We start from the raw sequence: 27,073 nt of genomic DNA, 5'->3' as shown, positions 1-27,073 counted from the left end.
CATGTTTAATAATTCAATGCCACCAAACAAATAATTATAAAAGCAAAATCAAAAGAGGTACTGACACTTTAACACGTATTTATCAAATATCAGCTTCTAAACAGAATTTTTCAACAAGTTTTGAACGATAAAAACGAGTTTCAAAAGTGCACTGTTTTTTGCGGCAAAGGATTTGGGCATTCGGATTTTGAACACTGCACAGACTTGACAAAACAGAGCAGATGAACCATATGATCATTAAAGGGTGTAGGTTAGCACTAAAACTACCTACTTTCTTCATCATTTGTGCCAAAATGTGTTTTGCAACAAAGCTAGGGCTTGCTATCGGAATTACCCCATATCGGAATTACCCCACTTTACCTTACAAGTTTTTGGTTAAAAATTACATGTTTTGGCAATTTTGGCCAACAAAATTAATTTTTTTTCCAATTTCTGGCAAAAATGCCAATTTTTAGAAACAAGCAAGAGTTTGACAATTTAGCAAATAAAAGCTTGTTGGGATAATTTTTGGGAAAAAATGATTTCAAAATTTTTAGAACATATTTACTCTTGAAATTTTAAGCAAAAAAAGCGACAATTTTTAATCATATTTTTTCAAAGAACAAAAACTTTTGCAATTTTTGAAAAAACCAGAATTTTTGACAATCATAGACAAAAGCAAAACTTTACCAATTATAGCTACTGGCAAAAAGAGATACTTCTCGACAATTTCTAGCAAAACTGTGAGACTTTTTCGGTAATTCTTGAAAAAAGATTTTTTTGCACTTTTGCTAAAAAGCTCAAATTTTTGCTCCGTAATTTGTTTTCGACATTTTTGTGGAGTAAGTAAACGTGATTTTCCATAACTTTTTGTTTTGGTAAAAAAACGAGTCTTTGGGGCAAATTTTGGAAATGAGTAAATTTTTTAGCAATTCTGTTACTAAGTAAGAATTTTTCTCAATTTTTAGGATACTTTCTCGCAAGTAGTGTTGAAAAAGGTGAGGCTTCTTCCCAACTTTTTGATAAAACAACGAGACGTTCCAAATTTCTGGCAAAAAAACGAGACATTCGAACAATTTTTTTTTAAAAAACGACAGATTTTTGAGATTTGAAATTGGCAGTACTTTTTTGGGAATCATTGTCAAAAAGAGATACTTTTTAACAGTGTCTGGAAAAGATAGACTTCTGGATAATTTAAAAAAAAAAGGTAAGACTTCCTAGCAATTTTTTTGAAAATTAAATTCAGAATTTTTGTCAAAAAGCAACACTTTAACAATTTTTCCAAGAAGCGTAATTATTTCTAAAAATTATAATTTTTTGCAATAATCTTGTTTTGGAAAGAAAAGCTAGACTTTGGGTAATTTTTGGAAAAAATAAAATTTATTAGCAATTTTGAAAAAAGCTGATCAAGTATTTTTGTCAATTTTTGGCACAAAACAAAGATCTGAAAAATTTCAGAAAGCAGCAGGACTTTTTGCATAAATTTGCAATTTTGCATAAAATCAAACATTTCGGTAAAAAAACGAGATTTTTTTGTAAATTTTCAACAGAAAACAAAACTTGGACAATTTTAGCCAAAAGCTGTACTTTTTGAAAATCATTGACAAAAAAAGGATAGGTTTTTGTCTATTTCCGACCAAAGAGAGATTTTTGGGTAATTGTTGAAGAAAAAACGAGAATTGTTGTCAAAAAATGGGACTCAGAAAATTTTAGCAGCAGGCAGTATCTTTTGGAAATTCACACAAAAAGATACTTTTTCACAATTCTTGTCGGAAAAGAGATACTTCAGATCACTTTTTTAAAAGAAGTGACTTTCTAGAATTTTTTCAAAAAAATGAAAAATGACAATTTTTATCCAAAAGCATGATTTTGACAATTGTACCAAAAATCAGGACTTTCAGGTAAGTAACTAACTGTATTAACAAAAAAAGTGATGTTTTTTTCGAGATTTTTGTTAAAAAATCAAGACATTTAGTAATTTTTCGAGAAAAACTGAAATTTTTCATTTTTTCACTTTTTTGGCAATTTGCAAACATTACTTTATCAAACAATGGACCTTTTCGGCAACTTTGACAAAATACAACATTTTTTGCTCTTTTGCGAACTATTTCGCCTCCGTTCACAATCAAAACCACCCCAACACATTTAAAATACCAGTCAAACGGTTAAAAAAAAATGAAAAAAATCAACTCACCTTGAAAATTAAATTGGCGCTCTCGCTTAAAATAGACTCTTCCGGAGAATCCACTGGAGTCTGTCTAGTGAATTTCGTATCAAACTGAGATACATCGTCTTCCGAACGCTACACCGCATCACAACGAAATCAACCATACATTATTATCCTTTAACACCATGTCCCATCATGGAGCTTTTGCAACGTCTTGCATTCAACTCACCAAGATCGGTTTAAACGGCGGTTCCAATTTCCTATCTACTACATCCGACCAGGTAATATGTTTAAAGAAATGATGCCTTCTGATCGCATCTCCGTCTTCGGGACCCGATCCAAGTCGTTGATTAACTTGTCTCTGGAATCACCACAAAAAAACACGAATTGTAAATATTAATTTGTTTGTATATTGAAGGACATGAAGAAGACCGAAAGCATTTCGTTCAACTCACCTTTAGTAATTTTCTAATTAGATCTCTGGCATCTGGCGTAAGATAAGGCGGCAAGAGTACTCGTCCTTTTAATATTTTTTCTATCGTTTTCTTCCGGTTATCGGCCGTGAAAGGAGGCTGCCAAAATCACAATTCGAATTAGTACACAAGAATTCGTTTAAAAATATTACCTTGGAAAGTACAGGGTGTTTCGAAAGTACGTTGGTTCTCCCTTTTCAAAGAGATGAGGGAAAGAGGGGCGTAACATGAACCCGAACCATTAAAAATCATATTTCAAAGGGTAGGTAGAGGTAGGTACTGCGAAATCAAATTCCGGTAAAATTGAAACCTGTAAAAAATTAATGGAAAATGGGTGAAATAATGACAAGCAAAAAATGTTTAACTTTTAAAAATTCTAAAAAAATAACAAAAGGACATGTCACTTTTGTAAAAATTCCACAAAAAATGTTTGTTAAAATAAATTAAAATTATTGTAAAAAAAATCATCAGAACTGGGGCAAAAATTTAAAAATATTTTAAAAATTTTGAAACAAATTTTTGAAAAACTAAAAAAAAAAAAAAAAAAAACTTTCAAAGCATTACACGAATTAATTAGTTTTTAAATTTTTTTCTCACTATTTTGAAAAACTTTCATTGTACTTTGACTTTTTGATAGGGAAATATATCAATATTTCAAAAATTAAATACTGACGTTTAAATCATTTGAAAAAAAATCAAAATCACAATTCACGAAAAACGAACTTCGATTTGTTGCAGGAGTAAAATCCCCCCTCCTCCATCCTCTTTCCAATAAAAAATAATCTCAACATTGGGTTTTCGGTCAAATAAAATCGATAAATCGCCATAGTTGAGATATGTATTCTCAACTCGTCAGACACCCTGTACTTTTCCATTTCGACAACAAGATAGATACTTACAGCTCCAGTCAACATATCGTACATCAACGCACCCAACGACCACCAATCCACAGCTTTACCGTGTCCACTTCTGGTCAATATTTCCGGCGCCCTGAAACCAAATTCCAAGTTGTAATAGCGATCAAATCTCCTTAGAAAAATACCCTCCCCACACAAATGACTCATTCTCTCAATTATTGGAAAATAATAATTTCTCCGAAAACAAAAAATTTCCACTCAACGACGACCTTGGCTATGACTTCTTTCAACACATATGGTACAGCAGTCGTTCGTAATTCGTAGTAATAATTTACTCGTGTGTATCTATCTTCCAATAGTCGTACTGTACACCTGCATCACTCAACCAACTTCACAAAAGTTGGCATATTTCACTGCATATCTCCTCGTATTTTCCATGTTCCCTTATCTTGAACCATAAATACTCTTATAGCAAATTAGCGACACGTACTTTAGTCTTTTTTATCTTTTCAATCAATAATTCTAATTATGTACAATACAGACATATGTGCATTGTGTACGTAGACATCTAGATTATAATCTCTTTCTTAAGAGACTGAAGTCGAGTACGCAGACTTAACCAAATAAAATAACGTAGCCTCACATGTATTCGATTGTTCCGCAAAACGTATGGGTAACGATTCCTTCCTGAATGTGCTCCTTGCATAATCCAAAATCGGTTAGTTTTACGTGACCTTGCGCATCCAATAAGATATTCTCCGGTTTCAGATCTCGGTATATGATGCCCAATCGATGAAGATGTTGTAACGCCAATATAATCTCCGCCAGATAGAAGCTGTACGAGAATAATAATAAAGAAAATCGTTAATAATTCTCGACGTAAATAAAAAATACAAGTCGCCTATGTCTATGTACATCAACACACATCTACAGATACGAGAAATATTTCTATTAATCTAATCGTCTCGTCGTAGCTTATCGAGTAATGATATCTGTATACTGTACTATTATCAACCGTAGAGTACTCGTAATTACCACGATAAGCTGTGTAACTTTGGTGAATGTAAATCAATTTGCACATTACGAGCCATGAGCATCGTAATCTCACAAAAGCGTGCATTAGGTTTCTTGAACAAGAAATTATCGAAAACAAAAAATGACCAAGGTAAAAAGCATTCTCAATCAAATGTGCCATAAAAATACTTTTTCGAGGAACAACTGGTCAACAAATTGAGGGGGGGAGGGGACAATGCCAACTATTGCATAAAAATCAACTAGAACCAGAAATTAAGTCTGGTTTTATAAAATCGCAACGAAAAGCCCTCAGAGTTCTCAAAAAAGACGAAATTTTCACTCGTACGTATAAATTTTCAATTTTCATTACAAAAGCACCAATAAATAATATCGACCCCCCCCCCTTTCCTCCCTCAGGTGAAGAAGAACTCGCGATCACCTCAAAAAATAATCAAAATCGAAAAGTTTCGATTTTTTAAAATTTTTTCCAACATCAGGAACCTTTGTAAAAGAGAACCACCAACCAAAGTTGGGGATGATTCGAATTATTCTTCAAATCGAATCACAATTATTCTTTCGAAAATAAGCAACTTCGAATGATAATGCGATGTTTCAAGCAAGTGTTGCCAGGTTCGCCTCAATTCTACTAAAATTTCATCAATTTTTGGCTCACGTTTCAGTCATTAATTTATTATCGTGTCTATTTTACAGTTTTTATGATATTTCGTGTAATTTTTGGCGAATTTCATTCCTGTTCGATGAATGATATTTGATCAACATGGTATTCTTAGTTTATGCAATTTTCAAGAAATTTTGCTCAAATTCTGACACCTTTAATTGATTTTTGGTCTCTTTTCATTTTTTCATGCCATTTTAACAAGTTTCAACTTTGTTTTATGCAATTTTTGTTGAATTTATCGAAATTTCATCGACTTTTCACTCTGAGCAGCTTTTACGGCAATTTCACAGATTTTCATAGGTCACGAATTTCCAACAACTTCCATGGAAATTCAAAAAAAAAAATTCAGGCAATTTTCCCAGAAGTGTGCTCAATTATGGTGATTTTTTTCATCGATTAAGGGCAATTTTCAATAATTTAGAAGTCAGTTGAATAAATTTCGTAACACTTTCTACAATTTTGACAAATTTTTATTCAATTTTTTATTTTATTTCATCTAGCCACGCCGTTTACAGCCTTTTGGCTTTTGAGAATAGAATATTTAATCAATTTTTAATAATCAGGGCAAATTTTGTAAAATTGTCTCAAATTTCAAGATATCCCATCAAGTTTTTTTGGTCGTTTCAACATTTTTTTCACATCATTCCAACAAGTTTTTACAACATTTCAATCAACTGTTGCAAAATTTTGAGGAATTTCATTCAAATTTCATCAGTTTTTTGGTAATTTTCAGTTGGCAATTTCTATGTCAATATTGCAGGTTTTATTATGATTCTAGTGATTTTTATTCCAATTTTATCTTATTTCGATGGCATTTGACGATTTTCTCATGACTTTCGCAACATTTTTTTTTTAATTTGGGTATTTTCGCACAATTTTTGCGTTTTATTAATTTTTAGTCGAATTTAACTATTTTTATGAAATTTTCATTTTATCAAGTTTTTAAGCATTTTTGGCAACTTTTGCAATATTGCTGATAATTTTTAAACGGTTTATGGTTATTTTCAATAGGTAACTAAGAGGTTAATTAACAATAATTATTTGTATTTCTGCATTTTTTTTAAATTTAAAAATTATAAATTTCAAGAATTTTTTGTAATTTTGTCCAAATTTGAAACCAACATTGATTATGGAACCAAAAATAGATTTTTTCCTGAATTGTCAATTTATTTCAAAGTATTTTGACCAGAAATAAGAAACAAGATTTTTATAGACTTTTTTTTTGATTTTTACAAACTTGGGCGGGAGCATCCACCAACATACAAGGAGACTGATGTTGTTTGGAGACTGAGGAAGGTTTTTTCTTGAAAATGGGAGTCACTTGGAAAATTGAAAAAAAATTAATATTAATTCTTTTTTTTCATTTTCAACTTCCGAAGAGGGGGGGGGGGTGTATTTTTTCGAGTGATATTATTTAGAAGAATTCTGAGTCTCTCCCCCCCCCCATCATTTTACATTACAATACATAGAAATTCAAAAAAGCATAGAAATGTGGTGTCAGTGGCCAGTCAGTTTTCATCAATTTGAAGCCCATGAAACCGAAATTACCTATTCAATTTTTGAATTACACTCCTCACGGTCCGTCCAATCATTCATTTTTAGAAGGTCGCATCCAAAGAAATTAATTTTTTCGAACTCGGAGGCAAGGCTCCCCCCCCCCCTCAAAAAAAGTTCAAAAAACCAAAAAAATGATTATAAAAACAAGGTACTTATTACAAGCCATTGTTTACTCATTCGAGGTCATTGTACTTGAATATCAATTCATTTTTTGGAGCCGACTCCTCCACGTTCTTGCTACAGTAGGTGGCTCATTTTTATCAAAATAGCACCCAAGGGGACCTTGAGGCGTCGCACAAAAAAAAAATAATAAGTTAATAAAAAAGTGACACTCAAATTTAGTGACATCGAATTAAGGAGTGTTCACATGAATTAAATTCAATCTCTCGGTGCTTTTCCACAACCAACCTATCCTGTCCTAACAGTCCTCCCCTTCCTATGATTTCGAAAAAAAAATCTTGAAAAATTATGGAAACGTAAGTACGGGTGTCGATTTCGAATACCTAAGTTTTTCAAATTTTCACACTTTCTGTGCTTCCCCATTTCCTACTAGTTTATTATTTTTTTTCCAAAATGAGGAATTGATAAGACTCTGTAAACTTCATATTGAAGAAAAAATTCAATAGAATCACAATTCTACATGAAAAATAAATCAAAATAAAATAAAACATAATACCCCCGAAACAAATTAGGCAAATAAGCATACAAACTAATCACGAGACAAGAGAGACCGATAAGGAAAAGAAAAATCCAAATTCCTCTCCTAATTACGTCAGTACCAAAACCAATATCTCAACGCGATTATGACCACATAAATGATAACAAAATAAGACGAGGAGGATTATCGCACAAACACTACACATACGTAAATAAATACGAGTACCTACATTGTATGTAGATTGTAGAACCACGAAGTCGTAGGAAGTATACGAGTACGTGGGTTAAAGTTCTGGTTACACTTACCAAGCAGTATCTTCCAAAAATATTCCTTCTCTTTCAAGATGCATGAATAATTCACCGCCACTAAGATACTCCAAAATCAGATACAATTTACCATCCGTTTGAAATGCGTAAGACAAGCCTACGATAAACGGGTGCTGAAATCAGAAAAAAAAAACGCAAAAAACATCGTTAAAATTCACGTCATTATCAAATTCGTGTTCTTATTTATCCATTTATTCATTTTATACTGTCAAGTGTTTATTTTAAAATGCTACGTACTGATTGATTAGGTACAGTGGCGTGCTAAACGGTGGGATCAGGGAGGGGGGGTATTGTCACTTTCTCCAACCCTCCCCACACTCAGAAAAATATTTAGGCGACAAATTGAGAATTTTGTGGGAAAAATTGGACCAGTTGGAAAAAATTTGGAAATTTGGCGAAGTTGAAAAGATTGAAGGGTTTTATGGAAAAGGGGCCTTAGTTATTTTTTTTTGTTTTTTATTTTCATTTTAACAATTCTGAGCATATTTAAAAGGATTTTTTTTATTAATTCCACCATATTCAGTGATTTTGAAGTGTTCTTCCATGAAAAAAAAAAAAAAAAAAAAAAAAAACGAATTGGAAAATGTTTGCTCATGGAAAAAAATTTCAAGTCTATTTTGAACTTCTAAAAATCAGTAAAAAAAATTGACTATCTAAAGCCCCTTTTCCATGAAGTCCCTCAAATTAAGTAAGCAGGGAAAATCAAAGAATTACCAAAAACCATGGATTTTTACTTCTTGAATTGTACATATAAATTTTCAAAAGGTTAGTTTCCTTTTCCTTTCTCCAACCAAAATTAGAAGATGGAAAAGATTGACTTCTCACATCAAAAGTAATGTTGTTTCATTTTAAATTTTCCAAAAAAAAAAAAAATGTCCTTCCAATGTATTTCGGTTAAAACTGCCAGAAAGTTCCAACTTCTGCTGAAATATCAAAAAAAATGTCCTATAACTTGAAGCTTTTCTCAACATAGAACATAGTCAGATCAATCAATGCTTTCGAGATATCCAAACCTACATTTCCCAATAACAATGACGAATCGATATCTCTTCGAATTTGAATTTCAAAACAGCAAAATAGTCTCTCAATTTTTTCCATTCATTTATGTAAAAGCTGGTCTCCTGTTAAATGTTACCTACGTTGTTTACACCACTATCCACAATCCACATGCAATGCGAGTTATTTCTCGATCCCAGACAGACCAGACATGCTTTCTTACGCATTAAAATACATCGATATATGTATATTGTATGTATAAACTCGAGTTGAGATAATTTCCCACCCAGCCCGCCAATCTTAACCCCCATAAACATGGCCGACCATAAGATTATTACGTCAATTGCGCGTATGTGCGATTAAATCGTATATATCTGCACTAAATGAATGAAATACATACGTGTGTACATTTGCGATATGATGTATACTCGTATGTAGCATACATACACATTTATCTACGTAAACGTACGTAAGTACGTATAAATGTGTTGTAGTACTACGAACACAATTTACATACGTCATTTTAAAATGAAATTCGCATCGGTGTGCGGTGATATGCGAAGGAGGAAGGGCTTTACCATAATATAATATTAACGATTATGTCGACTTCGTGAGCGACGAGAGAGCCACCAGACGGTCTCTTCTGAATACGCCATTTTTTCCTCACACAATCCTCTTCTACTGTATCGCGATTTTACTACGCCAATGATCCGAGACACGTGTTGATAATATGGGAAATTCCGTATATACGAGTATGTATTCTAAATGGAAAGTCGTACGTAGTCGGCGATTCTATTACACCGTTTATTAGGATAGAGGAATGGCACACAGTACGGCGAGAAGATATACTCGTCGCATGGTCGACTCGACTCGAGACGTATCTATACGATATCGTAGGATAGGGTGTGAGCTCGATGCGCATGTGCCTCGATGGATTGACTGTTGAATGAATGGAAGGCGAAGGCGAATGAGTGTGTGCTCGTGGCATTATTTTCGATTCGCACGAGTAATTTTCCGACGGTTCGAGATCGATTCAATTTTCAATGTTAATGATGGAAAATAACGACTAGGGAAGGGGGGGGAGTTGCGAAAGGAATTGTGCGATCATTGTTGTAAAGTGAGAGGAATTTTTTCAGCGTAGAAATTATGAAAATTGAAGGTTTTTTTGATAATTGTTAAGAAATGACGAGTCGAAAAAGTGGAATGAAAATTTTGCGTTTTTTAGAAGAAGAGCTCGAAGATTTTCAAACGATTATAGGTGAACTGAACAATCAGATTGCGATATTTGAAAAAAAAAATTGAATATGAATCAATTCATCCCTCGGTTTGGAAATTTGATAATTCTTCAAAACGAGTATGGAGATTTCCAAAGCTAAATTAAAAGATGCGGATGGAGACAAAAATTCAAATTGTTGAACATTTGATTTACTATCAAAATCCCATCAACTGAACACCTTATTCAATAATTCTCTTGCAAAGGTCAAATTTAATACCTCAAAATACTGCATTTCATTCTTTCTATTGATAACTTCTACAGCTGACAGAATTCAAATAAAACAGAGTCAATTTCGGGGAGAGCAGGGGGTCAGTTTTGAGGATGTATCATTTTAGAATTTTTGGGATTTTGATTGAAGCATTATGAAAATTTATACAATTTTTATACAACATCAAAATTTCCTCGCAGAAAAATTTTCATTTTGGAAGACTACTGGACTTGTAGATATGGAATTTGAAATTTGTTCGTTCGTTTGCGTTTTGTGTTTCTCGGGAGGGGGGGGGGGGGGTGAGGGCTGGATTTATTCTGAGAACGTAATTTCTCAATTTTAATGCTTCTCAATCTCATTCTTCCATTCCAATTCTAAAACAAAATTTGATCAAATTTTCAAAATTTCCGCGTTTTTGATCTTTACACAAGTTTTTTATTTTATCCAAAATGGAAATTTTTTAAATTCAAAAACATTAAAATTCTGTTGTTTGGTAAAGTATTTTCCGATTTAAGTTTTTCATACATTTTTTTAGAATTTTGTAATTCCAAAATTAATATTTTTTTCCTTTTTCGAAATAATCCCCCTCCCCAGCACCAGACCAAGTTTCATTTGAGCAGTCGAAGTTGTCAAAAAACTGGAATAAAATTGATATAAATGGGTTAACATTTCAAAAATATCTTCCAAAAATCTCAAAAGTTCGAAGTTGAGGTTTTTTGAAAGTTCAGTGTTGTGAAAAGCTTTGCAAACTTGAGAGCTAAAATTTGAAAATTTAAAAAAATGCAGCAAGTATTCTTTTTTTTTGTTATGTACCGTATTTAAAACGATGAAATTTCTGATACTGGATTCGCAAAACCATTAGAGGGAGGATGGAAAAGAGAAAGGGGTGGGGTGGGGGGGGGGGGGGTTCGGAGCCCCAAAATTTTCGTCAAAAAATCTAACAAAATATCAAATATCATGTGACATATCATTTCGTACATTTTTCAAGAGCACTGAATACAAAATATTATGCTCATTTTTTTGGATTTGATCCCTTCAACGCCCCCATTCCCCCTCCCTATTTTCTCAAAATTAAAAAAATCGTGTGAAAAATGGTTTGTTAGGTTTTTGGGAACGCTGAATACGAATATCTGCTAGGTTTTTTTTTTAGATTAGCCCCCTTCAAAGCTCCCCACTAACCATCGATGGTGCTCCTAAACAAAATTTCTACAGAAAATAGTTCCAAAATAGGTTTTAAAAAAAACTCGAATGGCTCGTCATCAATTTAGATAATCTCATTTCCAGCAACATATAAACTACTGCGTTTAGAGGACCTAATTTTGGCATAAGTCAAATGAGAAATGGGCAACTTTCGGACACTCAAATTTTTAAAAAAACTTGTAAAATGAGAAGAATAATACCATCTTTTTTTGATTCTGCTGATGTAAAAAGTGATGTCAAAACCCAATCGTAGTAAAAATACGACCTAAATTGACCATTCCCAAGGTTCCAGCTGCTTCGCTGTGCTTTCTAAAATTTTGATAGTTTTTTTTTTTGAAAAAATTCGGCCTCGAAAAATACAATTCTTCTTACTCAAGTCAAAAGTGGTTCCCAAAATGCGTTTTCAGTTGAAATACGAGCTAAAAATACTACTTTCAAAATTATAGCCACCTAATCGCATGTTTTGAGATTTCGAGGGCACTTAGTATTTGAAAAAAATTGGGCTTTTGGGCTTCAAAAATACGCTTTTTCTTATTCATGTCGAAAATGACCCTCAAAATGCCTCAGTACTTGAAATATCAGCTAGAAAGAAAAAGTTCTCAAAATTGTAACTGCGCGATCAAACATTTCAAGATTCTCTCTGGGGCATTTTTTTGGAGGGGGGAATTTCACCCAAAAAAATCATTTTTTTACTAGTGTCGAAAATGACCCCCCCCCCCCAGGCCAAAAACCTGCGTTGGTCTTTAGAATTGAGCACATGAATAATACTCTCATAATTGCTTTAAATTCCAGGGTATTTTTCTCAAAAAAAAATTGGGCCCCAAAAATGCAATATTTCTGGAAAGTGGTTCTCAAAATTGCAGCTGCCCAACACCGAACATTCTGAGATTTTGAATCATTTTTTGAGAGAATTGGACCAAAAAGTAGAGTTTTTTTTTTTACTGATGTCGAAAGTGGCCCCCAAAATGTGTTGGATTTTGAAATATGGCACAGAAAAAATATTCCCAAAATTTCAGCTGTCCAATGACACGTCCTCTATAAATACCAGGGTATTTTTCCAACAAAATGATTGGGCCTCGTAAATGCACGTTGACTCACATTTATTGAAACTGGCCCTAAAAATGCGTCAAGGACTTCGCAATATGATCTAGAAAAAAGATTTCCAAAATTTCGGCTGCTTTAATCAAACATTCTGAGATTTCGAGTAATCTATTTTTTCTAGGAAAAAAAATTGGACCCTAAAAATGCACTTTTTTCACACAATATGTTGAAAGTGGTCCTAAAAATGTGTTGGTACTTAGAATATGACCGAGAAATGAGATTACCAAAATTGTAGCTGCCTTATTAAACATTCTCAGATTTTTTTGTTCTTTTAATTGGCCCAAAAAACACACTTTTCCCCACTTCTTACAAAAGTAGTTCGATAGAAAGAAGATTTTGAATAGCACACTTCTAAATTTTGATGCATTTTGATGAAAAAATTTAGCTCTGAAAACCTACTTATGCCAAAATTGGGACTCTAATAATGTCAATTCAATTTAAATTTTAGTAAAAAAATGTGTGATTTCGAGACATGGAATTTTATTATTTTTGATTTTTTTTCATCAATTATAGAGAGATTAAAATAATTTTTGAACCATTTTAGAAAATTCAAAACCCTCTCAGCAGTCCCAGTTTTTTGTTTGGACACCTTATATTTTGTTTAAGAGCTAATGGGTTCTCACAGAGATTGGAAGGAGTCATGGATTGAAAAAAGACGTCAATTCACATCAGCCAAGTTCCTGCATCTTCCATCAATTTCACATTTCGTTCCAATTTTTGAGAAATAATAGTTAAAAATCCATTTTAATTAAGTTTCAGTTTCAGTTTCTGCAAAAACCTTCCCCCAAAGAAACCCCTTTTCCCAATTGGAAATATCGACCTCTATTCACATTCACATAAAAAGGCAAAAAGGACACCTAAAAAATCACGAAAGGACCTCCAAAATCTAGTAAAAGTACCCCATGAACGATTCCATCGCATGAAACTCACATCGTACGACATCCAACAGGATACACAATACACATACAATAAGGAGTAGGAAGCATCGAGTACATGGAAACCACCGATCATCAACTACCACACCAGACACTGCAGACATAGGGCGCTTGTAAACGAAAACGAAATTGCTCTATAATTCGAGAAGGAAGTATTCCGTAATGTACTTAAATTACCGTAAATAAAAAACGAAACACGAATCGTTGTGAATAGTAGATGCCGACCCGCCGCGATGCGGCAATGGCAATGAAAGGCGGCGCTGAAAATTGAGCACGTTTATCGCTCACTCAAACCATTTGCTACTACATTGACATTGATATTGGATTTACATTTCAGCCTTCACCTAGTTTTTTTCTCACTCACCGACGACGTTGGCTGGTTGGGCTGCTCGAGTGCTCGACGTTCGTGGCTGTTAACACAGGCGGAGTTCGCTCGTAACGAGCGTATAATATGTACCTTCTCTTTTTTTTTTTTGCAGGTTGCGAATATGAGTACTTCGACGGTACACCACGACGATGCAGTGTACACTGTACATAGAGGAGGATGTTGAAAGCGTTGGATAATAGAACAAACTTCGTAATGAACTAATGACTATAAGGGAAAGTAAAGTAGAAAGAGCAGATTACATCACGTTAGAGCTGAAAGAGAATTACGAGTACACGAATAAAACGGGACAAGTAGCCAAGATGTGGAATGTAGTGTACTTCGACGTTGACTCGATTCTTTTCCAAGGAAGCATCTCATCAGCTGCAGCATCAGAAAGAAGATCGAACCAGTACCACACAACAAGTCTTTAAAATACATATTGACAAAAGACTCGAGAGGAAAATATGACTAATAGGAAATTTTAAAACTTCGAAAACAAATATAAACAAACTATAAACGTGTAAGCTAAATATGGCAGCCTTATACGGTGAATTTTTTTAATTACCATATCGATTTCATTTTTAATAAATTCAAAATACCCAGATTGTAAATTCACTTCGCTATCGCTTTTCGTTGGTATAATTTATCATTATTTTACTATTAATTAACATGTTTTACTTAGGTAACTCGATCGACGTTTAGGTTAAAAGTTAATTAACTAATTGCGGATTATCAAACTGGGATCGGAGGGGATTGGCGAAGCGTGTATGGTTCGATCGAATGAAAATACTGATTACAGAAAAGGTACACTACACGGGAAGTTCAAAGAGAAATCAGAAGCGAACGTTGCTTCTTGAGAAATTTGTTTCCAAAAATAGGTACCTAGTTCAAAAAAATTAAAATCAAGTGCATGATTTTTTTTCGAGCATTCGAGAGTGAAAAAGAACGAAACACTTGCTTACTTTTTCAAAGAAAAAATTCAAATTACGATAATCCAATTGGCTTTTGCCTTTTTAAACAATTTTTTTTCAACGGATCTCGAATTCAACTTGAATATTTTTTCCAAAAATTGTAAAAAAAAAAAAAAAAACAAGGCCCAGAATTTTATTACAGAATATAGACTGCTATAGACCGCCCCCACCCTTTAAAATAAAGAACCTATGTACATAGTAGGTTATACCATATCAACTGGATCCAAAAAGAACTTTGATTCTTCGAGTTTAACTTGAAGACCTTTCAAAGGACCAAATTTAAAATCAGAAATTGAAATTTAGAAAAGCTCAAATATCATTCTTCAAAGTGAAAGCTCAACTTTTCATGATCAAATCAAATGTTCAAAGCACCATTTAAAAATTAAAAAAAAAAAAAAAAAAAAATAGAATAAGTAAGGCACCTTTACACTTTTTTTTAACAAAAAATTTTCAAAATGGGATTTAACGTCTCTCCCGAGCACGAAGACCTTTGGTCTTAATTTTGGCCACAATTCAAAAAAAATGATTGAAGCTCCCAATTTTCATCCTACTCTCCTCACTCTTTGATTTCGAATATTTCAACTTCAACTCCACTCCAAGATTTTTGGGGGAGATCAAAAACACACTTTTTCTTTTATTTTCTACTGCTTCGATTTATTCTTAAAAAATGGTGTAATTTTTCAGTAATTAGAGGCATAAAATTACTTATTTTTTAACATAATTATTACATTTTTATCTTATTGAAAAACACTTCAGCATACATTTATCAGATCAAACCATCAAGTGTGCTAAATGATAAATTAATGAAAAAAAAAAAAAAAATTGGAGCGATGAGAGAAGAAATTTTTGACACTACCACTTTGAACTCCTTTCAAGAATACTTCTTCACGAGAGTACTCGAATGCGCTTCAATGAAGCTCACTTTCACTCCTTCTACTCCACTCTTGCAACACTGCCTGTAATCAATTTTTTCCTCCCAATTTCGAAAAATTATTATAAGGCTTTCAACAGGTCAAGACTTTTTTGAGAATAGTGGCAAAAAACTGAACTTTTTGAGAATTTTGACGATTTTTGAAAAAAAAGACTTTATTTGACAATCTAGAAAGAGGAAAAACAAAACTTCTTTGGTTAAAAAAAAAGTTCTGACAATTTTGGTAAAAATTGACTTTTTAGGAATTTTAGAAAAAAATCAATACATTCTGGATATTTTGGAGCTCAACAATTTTGACAAAAATTAAAACTTTTGAAATTTTTGGGCAAATTTTGGCCGAAAAAAATGGAATTTTGCGAGCAAAAAACAAACTTTCTGACAATTTTGGCAAAAATTAGCACTTTTGAGCAATTTTAGCAAGAAAAAAAAACAGGGCTCTAATTTGATCATTTAAATAGGGAAAAAAGGATTTCTGGACAGCTACGGCGAAAAAGTCAAAACTTTATGGATGTTGGGGGGAGGGGGAAATGCATTTTTCAGTACCTACAAAAAATTAGACACGAAATTGCAGACAATTTTGACCAAAAAAACGTGTGTTTTTTGGTAAAAAAAAGATTTTCTAACAATTTTGGTTAATTTGTGTGAAAATAATTATGGACTTTTTAGCTATTTAAAAATTTCAAAAAAGGAACTTTTAACGTGCGGTTTTCGGTAAAAAAAAAGACATTCTGACAAATTTTTGTAAATTTTGGTAAAAATTAGAACCTTTTAGCAAGTTTAACAACAAAAAAAAAGTACAAAATTTTGAAAAAAAGGACCTTTAAATAACTAAAGCAAAAATCAATACTTTCAAACTGTTCTTACAAAAAGTAGAGCTTTTTGACAATTTTACCAAAAAAATGGGGCTTTTTAACAACAATGTCGACCTGACAAAAAACCAAGATGTTTCTGACATTTTTGTCAAAAAACAGGAAAACCAACACTTTCCAAAAACCTGAGGGGAAAGTCGATAACTTTTCGGATATTTTGGGAAAAAAGTGAATATCAAACTTTCTCAGCAATTTTGGCGAAAAAAATCAGAACAAGGGCTGGAAAGGAAGACAAATCCTCTTCCATCATGAAATTCTTCATTAAAGATTAGTGATGTCGATTAAAAATTGATTTAATTGAACATCGATAAAATCGACCTCAAATAATCGATTTTTTGCTCGGTCGATTTTTTCGATTTCGATTTTATGTTTTACAAGAATCGATTATTTCGATTTTTTTCAAAAAATACGAGAAAATTAGGCAGTTAAAATGATCTAAAAAAGACAAAAATCTTGAAATACTGTCAAAAATTCTGCAAAAATTGAAAAATTGATGAAATTTTTTACTCTAGAAATTGCAGTTTTTTCATTAATGTAAATTCACTGTTGGGAAGTCTAGAAATTTCAAAATACAATCATCCAAAAAATCATTTAAAAAACACGAAAAAAATCGATTACATATCATACAGAATTAATTTTTTTGGATCGATTTTTTTGAAACTGATTTTTTCAAAAAATCGAAAATCGATTTACAAAATCGATGTTTTTTTCAAATAATTGACACCACTATTAAAAATTCAATCAGAAAATCGACCAATAAATCTGGGATTTATTTAGCAACATCATTTTGCCGAATTTTCTAAAATTCGGTTTTCTGACCAGATTTTTGCAAATCATCGAAATCGACAAACATTAATGAACGATTTTTTAATTTTCACACACTCGACCGATTAAATAAATCCGAGGACAATTGGCATAATCTCGCTGAAATTCTCCAAAAAAAAAATTCCTTGCAAAATTCGTTCCAACCTACTCAGGAGGAGGTCAATTCAATATTGAATGAGCCGGATTCGACCTACATAGCAAATTCGTTTCGGTGGCGCTGTCGCATTTTGTTCATTTACTGGAATATCATCTCAGTTCTCACTTCCACGAAATGAATAAGTCTCTCGTGATTTGACAAATCTTTTTTTAGAATTTAACATACACGATAACCTATAAAAAAAATGTTCTCTCGTGATGTTGTTCTGTATTTTTTTTTATTTTTTACGTATTACTACATTTTAAATTCAAAATACGATGAATCGAGCGAGCATCGAGCTTTGATCAGTTCAAATTCTTATCAACATTAAGTATGCATAAGCTCACAATCACATATTAAGCTAGTTTCCAAAGATGATCAAATGTTTGGGTTCAACCCCTCCCCCTCCCACCTCTTGATGTCGCCATGTTGACTTTTTTAGCTTCAGAAGAACGTCTCAAAAATGTTGAAAAAAATTTGCGAGCATTCAAATCCCTTTTTCTGCTTATTTCCAATTCCAGAAAAAACTTTCAATGAGGAGAATGTTCGCTTTTTTTCAAAAACTCTGGGGCTCTTAATCTACTCTGCAAATATGATTTTATTCACAAAATTTCCGAACAATTTCTGGGTAAAAATTTCAAAATTTTCAGACTTCATCTAATTTCTCCAGAAGAGCAAAATTTTTCAATTTTTTTGATTTTCCAGACACCGAACACCCTGTTTAATGATGTTTCGACAAATTTTACAGGATTTTCAGTAAATTTCATCAATTTTCACCACGCTGCAATTGCCTCCAATTTTCCAGGTTTTTCACATTTTCATTACTTCAAAATTCAAAGAGCACGACTCAATTTAGACCAAACTTGGAATCACGTCACAAAATGGAAAACGATTGCGTCACACGAAGCTCAAAAAATTAATCTACGTAAAAACAAAAAACATTATAATAATTTTTACTCGTCAGATAATTATATTTTATCACCTTCTTCACTCGTAAATTCTAAACGTAACCTAAAAAAATGGCGAACCAAAACCTATCCGTCGACAGAATTTCCTTACAAGCTGCTTCAGCAACTCTGCACTCAACAATCAACCTACAACGTATTAATCTGTCCGTCTCAAACCATCCATCATGATCATCATCTCCACCATAACGATATACCTCTCGTACTTTCTACCAATCCAACAATCGTATGTACTAATCATGTCTGGTACACGAACGATGAAAATGAAACGAAGAGTAAAGGAATAGGGAACGCGACTCGCGAACACCGCCAATCTAAAAATAATACCCTGGCACAGGGTACGCATTTTCGTACGCAATAATTACTGTCGAGTGTGCTAAAACCAACACATTCGAACGTATACGAGTACACTAGACGTATACCACAAGGCTACAACTTGTAGTATGTAATAAGGCCTCGACACAGACCCTAAAAAAAAATTCTCGTTTTCATTTCTAAACGTTCATTCAACAGCACAATTATTACTGCGACAGACGATGATGAGCAATCAGTACGGTGCAAGTGGCACTTGACAATGACTCTCTATAGCAAAATGAACAAATTTTCATTCGAGCTTACTTTAACCGCTTCCAGGATATTCCTTTCGGCTTTCGTGTGAGCGGTGTCTTTCTGGTTACGAATTATAGCTGCTTTGTGAAGCACCTTCATGGCGAAATACGTTCCTGAATCATTACCGGTGCATTTGCGCACTTGGAATACTTTTCCGTAACCTCCCTTGCCCAGGACGCGTCTCAATTCAAAATCATTCGGGCCAGTTTTGCCTCGAGGACGATGCGTATTGTGTTCTTGAATCGGCAACGTTTCTACGTCTTTGGAGCTGCGAATAAAACGAAAAATCACATTAATAGTAGGTTATTTAAAAATATTTTTTATCAACTTGGATGAAAGAGAAAGAGACGGGGCGAGGGGGGGGGAGAAATAATGAAAAATTACTCATCACGTACGATAGGAAATGACACATACATATCTTTTGTACGTATCTTATCGCTCTGTATAGCGTACTGTACTAATGTAGATATAATTTACGTTGAGTAGTACGTTATGTAGTATTAGTATAACGTGCATTGCGTGGTGAGAAAATAAAATATGGCTCATGCTTATATTCAGATATCAAAGAGCTGCAGTAATAATTACAACTGTCGGCACAAGTGGTCGCATATTAAAAAAAAAAAAAAAAAACAGCAAGCTCCTTGAACTTCCCACGTAACACGATAGGTATAGGTTTAGATATAATATGTACATTGCATATTATGTTGTACTGTATGTAATCTATGTATATGTAATCTATGTATTCTCACCAACAGCTGACTCGTGGTTGGTCAGCATCTTTGCACGCGATCGATAATTAATTTACACGTGGACGCGTGTCGGTGTCGTTTCCCTCGGTTTTATTTTATTCTATACTACAAAGTGTTCGAAACATAATTATGTACTTCAAACACGTACATAATTTGGTACATAGTTCGAAGAACCAAATAAAACGACAAAAAATGAGTTTGAAGAGGGTCGAACGGAAAGGGAGGGGGAAATGTACGTTTCATAAAGTTCACATTGTGTACAGGTTCAAAATACCGAATTTTTTGATTTTTTCATAACCGAAAAAGGAGGAATATATTTACCCAGGGTGAGATTTGTCAGAAATTTTTAATGCAAGAAAAGGGAGGTAGTAAAGTACCCACCAAATTTTGAAAATTTTTAGCAAAACGAAAAATATCGAAATAATAGTTTATCTGAAGTAAAAATCTGAAATTTGGATTTTTTCAGGAGGGGGGGGGGGGGCATTACGAAATGAAAAAACAGAAAAAATGAAAAAAAATTGAGCAAGAAAAATGATTTTTTCTGGTTGTAAAATCATAAATTGTGTTGGAAGCGTTTTCAAATTTATGCGTTCATTCAAAACCTTCTAAATAAATGCCTCCCCCTCCCCAATCCCAGACAGGGTGTCCACATCATTTCCAGACAGATTTTCCCATTTTTTCAGGCTATTTTTTTTTTCAATTTTCTATGCTTACCCCATACTTTAATTAAAGAAGAAGTGGGGGGGGGGTAATTTTTTTTCATAAGCTTCTCTTTGAACTGGATACTTCTTCGAATATATAAAACAGCCAAACTTTGATTATCAACTTTTCTAATTAAAAATAAATAAATAAAATAAATACATGCATCAAGTTTGGCCGATTGATACAATATTCATATATTCATATAACTTACAAAAATGTTTCTTCTCATTTTTAGATTTTTGGAGGCCTCAAAATGTGAAATTTTTGGTTTTTCAAATTTTAATATTGGAATGATGAAAAAAAGAGAACAAGCTCGAGCGAAACGAGGGCGAAAGCTTCTAAAAATTTGCATTTTGAAAGGAATAAACACAAGGTTTTTTTAAAGTGAGAACGAGTAGTTTTTTTGGCTTTTAAAATTTTAGAATTTGAATGATGTTTTTTTGAAGGAAGTCGATTTTTAAAAAGAAAACAGAACAGGCCCAAGAGAGGACGAAAGCTCTTGTTTTGCATTTAGAGACGCCTAAAAACAATGTTTTTTTCGTGAGAAGTTCATTTTTTAGCTATAAAACTTGATTTGGTTTAGAAAAGAAAATAAGCCCGAGCAAAGCGAGGGTGAAAGCTTTTGAAAATTTGTGTTTTGAGAAGTAAAAAATAATGTTTTCCTTTCACCACAGGTCTTTATCCAAAATTTGCAATTGATCGGTTTTTTTTTCAAAATTCCAGGGATTTTGCGTGAAAATTACGAAATTCCTTGACTTTTCCAGACCGACCAAATTCCCTGACTTTTCCAGGTTTTCCAGGCTTGTGGACAACCTGCAAGAAATACTTTGGGCATGCAGAGGCTGATTTAAGGTTAGGATTAGAGCCCAGTCAAAAAATCGGAGAAAAAATGCCCAAATTTGGAAAAAAGAGCCCAAGTCAAATTACGAGTATTCAACATGTGACAAATCGTTTGGCAGGTTTTCTGGGATGCTGAGATTGCTGACATATTGTGACTTGTGAGTCCGAAAATTCACTCCATTTTTACCAATACCATCTCCATCTCTTTTAAGGGCCAACACACTGATGGATAGCTCAAGAAACATATTTTATTTGAGGAAAGTTATCAACATTTCCTTAGAAAATTTATCACAAGAAAATTCTAATTGGCCCAAGCGAAGTGAGGGCAAAAGCTTTTCAACTTTTATATCCCAAGAAAATTTATTTCTGATCTGTGAGATCATTTTTCTGGATTTAATACCTATTTCAAATTTGCATGAAAACTTTTCAAGAATTTCAATTTTAGAAAAGAAAAATAATTTGGCTCGAACGAAGCGAGGGCAAAAGGTTTTAAAATTTTCTAATCCAAGAGGTAAAAATGTTTTTTTTTTTTTTTTTTAATGAACGAAATTGATTTTTCTAGATTTAGATTTTAGTAAAAACTAATTGTTCGAAACAATTTTAATAAAAAAGAAAGAGTGAAGTGGCTCCAGCGAAGCGAGGGCAAAAACATTGAGAACTGTCCAATCCTGCAGTAAAAACACATTATTTTTAACGTTGTAAATTAATTTTTCTACCAATTTAATGCAGCACTTTTTTAAAAAAATCGATTAAAGGGAACCAAAAACCACTACAGTTGTTTGGGGGCCAAATGGAAGACTTTACTGGAAAAAGAAGTAATCCAGAAAATTTTGGACAGAAATGGGAAATTTTCAAAAAGATTTTTACAGAATTACGTTTCTTGTTTCATTTCTTCAATTGACGAGGGAGGGAGGGGGGGATTTTTAGAAAAAATGTCACCAAGGTTTTTTTTCGGCCAACCAACGGAACTAAAATAGCTTGAAGGACTGGGGAAGGTTTTTTCTTGAAAGTGGAATAGTTCTGACACAAAAATGAGGAATTTTTGGATAAATATAACATTTTTTCAATTTTTAAACTTTTTTCAACTGATGAGGGCTCCCGATACAACTCATCTCGAACTCAAAGTAAAATCAGAAAGTAGGAAAATATTTTCCAGTGAAATTCAAAAACTATCGGTGGGGGGGGGGAGGGAGACCAAAATTGATGAAACACGAACTTAATTACCTATGTGCATAATTTCCTTGCAAACTCCCTGAAAACCAGTTCAAAAGGCTCTCTCAACAAATTTTCAGGAATAAATGTGAGGAGGGACAGGAGGAAGTAAGACTTGGGTGGTATTTTTTCAACTCTCGAACGTCTTGAGAAAATTCAACAGTAAATTGGAAAAATTTTCATGCAAAGTCATCGTTAACACTATAACTTTGAAAACAGAGAATTTCTTCGAAACAATTTTGCAGATTTTCCAACAGAAATTCAAATAACGCAGACGAAAAAGAATTGGGAATGAAATCACATCACTAGGAATTTTTTTAAAATTCGTTCTCTCTCAATTCTTAATTTCTTAAGCCTTTCAATTCACAAAAAAAAACATTTAATGGCCCAAAATACTTGCATTTCGATTTTTTTTTTTTTGATTACAAGTTCATAGTTCACAAAATGATATTCCTGCACTTTTGCTTACTGTAAAAATGCTCATTTCACCCAAATTCAAACACATTAAAATTCTATCGACTTTTAATGAATTTGATTCTAATCAAATTTCTTCTCTGACGAATCTTAAATTCCAAAATTGATTTTTTTTTGGAAAACTTGATTAAACAACTTTTAAAATGAAGGCTCAACGTTTCATAAAAAAACATTATAAAGTTGAAAACCGTCATTTATTTAAAATTTGTCTCTTTTAAAAGCTCTTTTCAATGAACTAATCTTCAAAATGGGATCTCGACACCCTTCAAGGCTAAAAAAAGTACCCAATTGTCAAAATTTGATCAAAATTCAAAAAAAAGTTAACTAATAACACTAGCATAAAAAAACCAATTGGAAATTTTCAAACTTTTTCAGATCCCCGACTTTGGCACATATGAAAGATGGCAAATTTTTCAAACTCCCCCCCCCCTCCTAACCCCCCAGAAATATGATTGAAAACAGCCTTCAAAAAATTGATAAAATTCATATCAAGTATATAAATTAGCAATATTTTACCTTAATTTTTTAACAAGCATAAATATCTGAATTTAAAATTAGTTTTCACCTGAATGCAATTCTTTTTATCACAATTTTTTTTTCAAAGTCATCAAAATCAATTTTTAGATCAATCATTCAATATTCTCAGGTAATTTGCATGGATTTTTTTTTCAATTTAGACTGATTCTCATATTATTATCTTCCCTGAACAGAGGGGAGAGGTGGAAGAATGTGAAAAAAATTACCTTTCCAAAATACTTATTTCAAATTCACACAAAATATTTGAAAATTGAATTATAGTGATCATTTTTTAGGGATTGCTAAAATTTAGATCAGCAATGTTTCGCAATAATCGATGAGTTGATAGCACTCGAAATCGCAAAAATTTATCGATCAATTCTACAAAATTGTCAATTTTTTTATTGAAGTCAATGTTCCAAAATTTCCAATTAAATTAGTTTTCATTTTAATTCATCGAAATAATCCTGTTTCATTTCTATTTTTTCGTATGTATTTTACAAACAGATATTTCGAAATAGAAATTCAAATTTTTTCAGCCATGCTCTTTCGAAACCAAAACTTTCAACTCGATTATCTCAAACAAGAAACTCATCAACTTATCTAAACGATTTTTTTTCATCCATTTACCTATCAGATTTAGCCCCATGAACCGAACTTATATATAATATTTGTTATTTTTGTAAGTATAATTACTTCAAATTATGATATATTTTTAATCGAAAATCCTTCTGTAAATATTAATTTCTGACAATAGGGATTATCAAAGCAGGTAGCAATATGTACTCAACAGCTCATAAAACACGATAAGTACACGAGCCAAACTACGTAATCCATTTTATCGAGAAATAATGTGAGTCAATATTGGTCAAGAGCTATGGAAAATTGATTTCGAGTGGATTAGATATCTTTTGAAAAGTAAAGGACTCATTCGACAACCCCTCAACTCAAACCATACAAAGCTAAAATCATGCTAAAATCCTTCACAGTTTTTTTTTTATTTTTAAATTAACTTATTTCTCCAATATTACCATCAAAAAGCTTAAAACATTCATGTCTCAGCACAAAATGCATCACTATTTCATTATTCTACTATTCCAATTACATTTTCTTATCAGTTTAATTTGCTTTCAAACGAGTTCCTATCCAATTAGAACATATTTCTGGTCCATTTACACAACTTCTAATTTGTTTGGACCACCCTGCATAAACTCCACAATATCTTAACTCGTATATGAATCCGTTGATAAGATTATACTTACTGACGAAAATTATTCAAACTGCTGACATTCGGATTCGTATCATAACATTCCTGCAACAAACCAAAAAGAAAAAGGAATTAAGCAAAAGGGCATTTATATGTATAAATGTACTCTTAAATCTCGTCTCTACATTCAACAGCTGGTCAACCAGATCGTATACAATCATCGTAGGTATGAAAGTACCGCAAAAAGATCCAGCCTATCCCAAATAATACATATTACGTTCAACATTCTCAGTCATTTCACATTTCGTCAAAGACAGACACAGATAGGCATGACGATCGATGGGTGAGAGGGGTAAGAGGAAATACCCAGGAATGTTTCACACATATAGGCAGTACGCAGGTGTACTCGATTACAAAGTAGCAGTCATTTACTTTAAAATAAACCGGTTTCTTCTCGCGGTACATATAACAATGATTCGCCACAGATTCTCCTCCATTATCATCGAAGTGACAATATTTTCGAAGAAGAATCCCGCTAAACGTTACTTCATCCCTTGCGAGTCGAGAAACAATACAATTTGGGATTTCTTTTCACGTTTTCTCGATGGATAACTTTCTAAATAATTCTAATCCATCGTTTGCAGGGTTTGAAAACACCCACAAACTACAAAGCGCCACTAAATCGAGGGAGAAAACCAGTAAACCCGATTAAGTACGTGGAATGCGATCAATTAGATCGTTTCCTGGACGTAGACGTACCAAACGTCATTTCACACGCGTCCAATTCCAGGTGACCTTATAGTATCAATGCAACGATGACATCGCAGAGGGGCAAAGAGAGCAAATATTTGGATAGTTGGATCATCAATATTGTGATAAACGGAATATATACAATCGCGTTATATCACAAGCACCAACGTAACGATAAATCAGCTGCTAAGAAGATGACCCTGAATAAATAACATTGCCACGCTACCGTCGCGGCCACCGCAGCGAACTCGCAGCACCGCGAAATTCACCAAATCGCAAGCCAATTTCGCAATACTCGAATGCAAATGTCTCCGGAAATACTCGTACACGATGAAAAAACCTACTGCATTCGTCGACCAGAAGAAGCTGATTCGTCAGAAACAGTCGACTGGCTATAATTTCGCCAACGATGCGAATACGAAAGCGATGCATACAGAAAATGAAAAAACCAACCTCGTAATTGGTTAATCGATTACGCTCGAGATAAGATAAGGTTAAATATTTAATTTAACGCGAACGAAATTTCAGAATTTTAATCTATTCTCGATACAAAATGGTCTCCGATCTTTGTTTCAATATTCATCGAGTACTTGGGACTGTATTGTATCCGCAATCGATGAACTAAATTCACACCATTGACTGCGTCCACTTCTGACTCGGCGATACATTCCATTGTGATCGCAAAAATGAGCTCACGTTGAAACGAGAAACACCCCAAAATGAACAGCGACGTGAATACGAATCGAACGTATCGTAGTAAATCGTATACACATAACGAGATGAAATATGCAAATATATTAAATCGGGATGAGATATTCTTCGGGAATGATTGAATGAAATGATTGCGAACCATGGTACGACTAGGGAACGTCTTACAAACGATCGTCTCTGCCTTACCCTCATTACATCTGGATCCTGAGTTTCGGCATAATCATAACAAATGGTATTAAAATATTACTATACGATAAATACAGCGTGTAATTAATATACCTCTTCGACGTCGATGGTGTTATCTTCATCGGAATCTTCTTGTGTTTTGTCTTCTTCGTGTAATTCGATATCGAAGACAGCTGCCATTGTAGTAACTAAATCACATCTATTTAGAACCGATCAACTTGCACGAATTGTTCTTCGAGAAGTTCGACACCTGTGCGACACTTTGAAATATATTAATTTAATGGAGAAATTTTTTATCAATTTCGCACAAAAAACCACTACACATGTTTTAACTTCGACAAAATTTTATGAGAAATTCACACAACACAAGAGGAAAAAGCAGGTTATGTAAAGCTGCAAACGCGGAAACCGCGTTTGTCGCCGATTCAGGGTTGCCACGTGAACGAAAAATTGCTAAATGTGACGTCGAATACAAAATGGCGGATGGAGAGGATGTGTTTTCGTGATTAAAGTTTTTTTGTTTTTTATTTTTTTTAGCGAATATTGTTGTTTATTGATTTGATTTGATTATGATGTTTCATGTTTCTGATTTTGAGGATTATTTTCGTTTGATTTTTTGGAGTGAAA

The 27,073-nt window shown here is 33.2% G+C and overlaps 1 protein-coding gene across 2 annotated transcripts in view; it reads right to left on the bottom strand.

Annotated features, from left to right (window-relative positions):
• S6k (Ribosomal protein S6 kinase) overlaps positions 1-26,826 on the bottom strand; it is a 34,580-nt gene extending 7,754 nt beyond the window's left edge. Inside the window, exons 1-9 of one of the 2 annotated variants that reach the window (XM_065352971.1) lie at positions 26,540-26,826; positions 24,855-24,904; positions 19,109-19,367; positions 7,690-7,823; positions 4,120-4,311; positions 3,519-3,609; positions 2,602-2,718; positions 2,376-2,507; positions 2,174-2,281 (exon numbers count right to left, since the gene is read on the bottom strand). In XM_065352971.1, the coding sequence (XP_065209043.1) occupies positions 2,174-2,281; positions 2,376-2,507; positions 2,602-2,718; positions 3,519-3,609; positions 4,120-4,311; positions 7,690-7,823; positions 19,109-19,367; positions 24,855-24,904; positions 26,540-26,626 (1,170 nt within the window). In that variant the 5' untranslated portion in view covers positions 26,627-26,826. Of the gene's footprint in view, positions 1-2,173; positions 2,282-2,375; positions 2,508-2,601; positions 2,719-3,518; positions 3,610-4,119; positions 4,312-7,689; positions 7,824-19,108; positions 19,368-24,854; positions 24,905-26,446; positions 26,468-26,539 lie in introns of those variants that run through there. The other variant, XM_065352972.1, reaches the window with a different exon arrangement.
• Positions 26,827-27,073: the final 247 nt, after the last annotated feature.

This window comes from Planococcus citri, chromosome 2, assembly GCF_950023065.1.
Source record: "Planococcus citri chromosome 2, ihPlaCitr1.1, whole genome shotgun sequence".
Classification (NCBI taxonomy): domain Eukaryota; kingdom Metazoa; phylum Arthropoda; class Insecta; order Hemiptera; family Pseudococcidae; genus Planococcus; species Planococcus citri.
The sequence above is the reverse complement of the archived record's forward strand: the minus strand, read 5'-3'. Positions and strand labels throughout refer to the sequence as shown.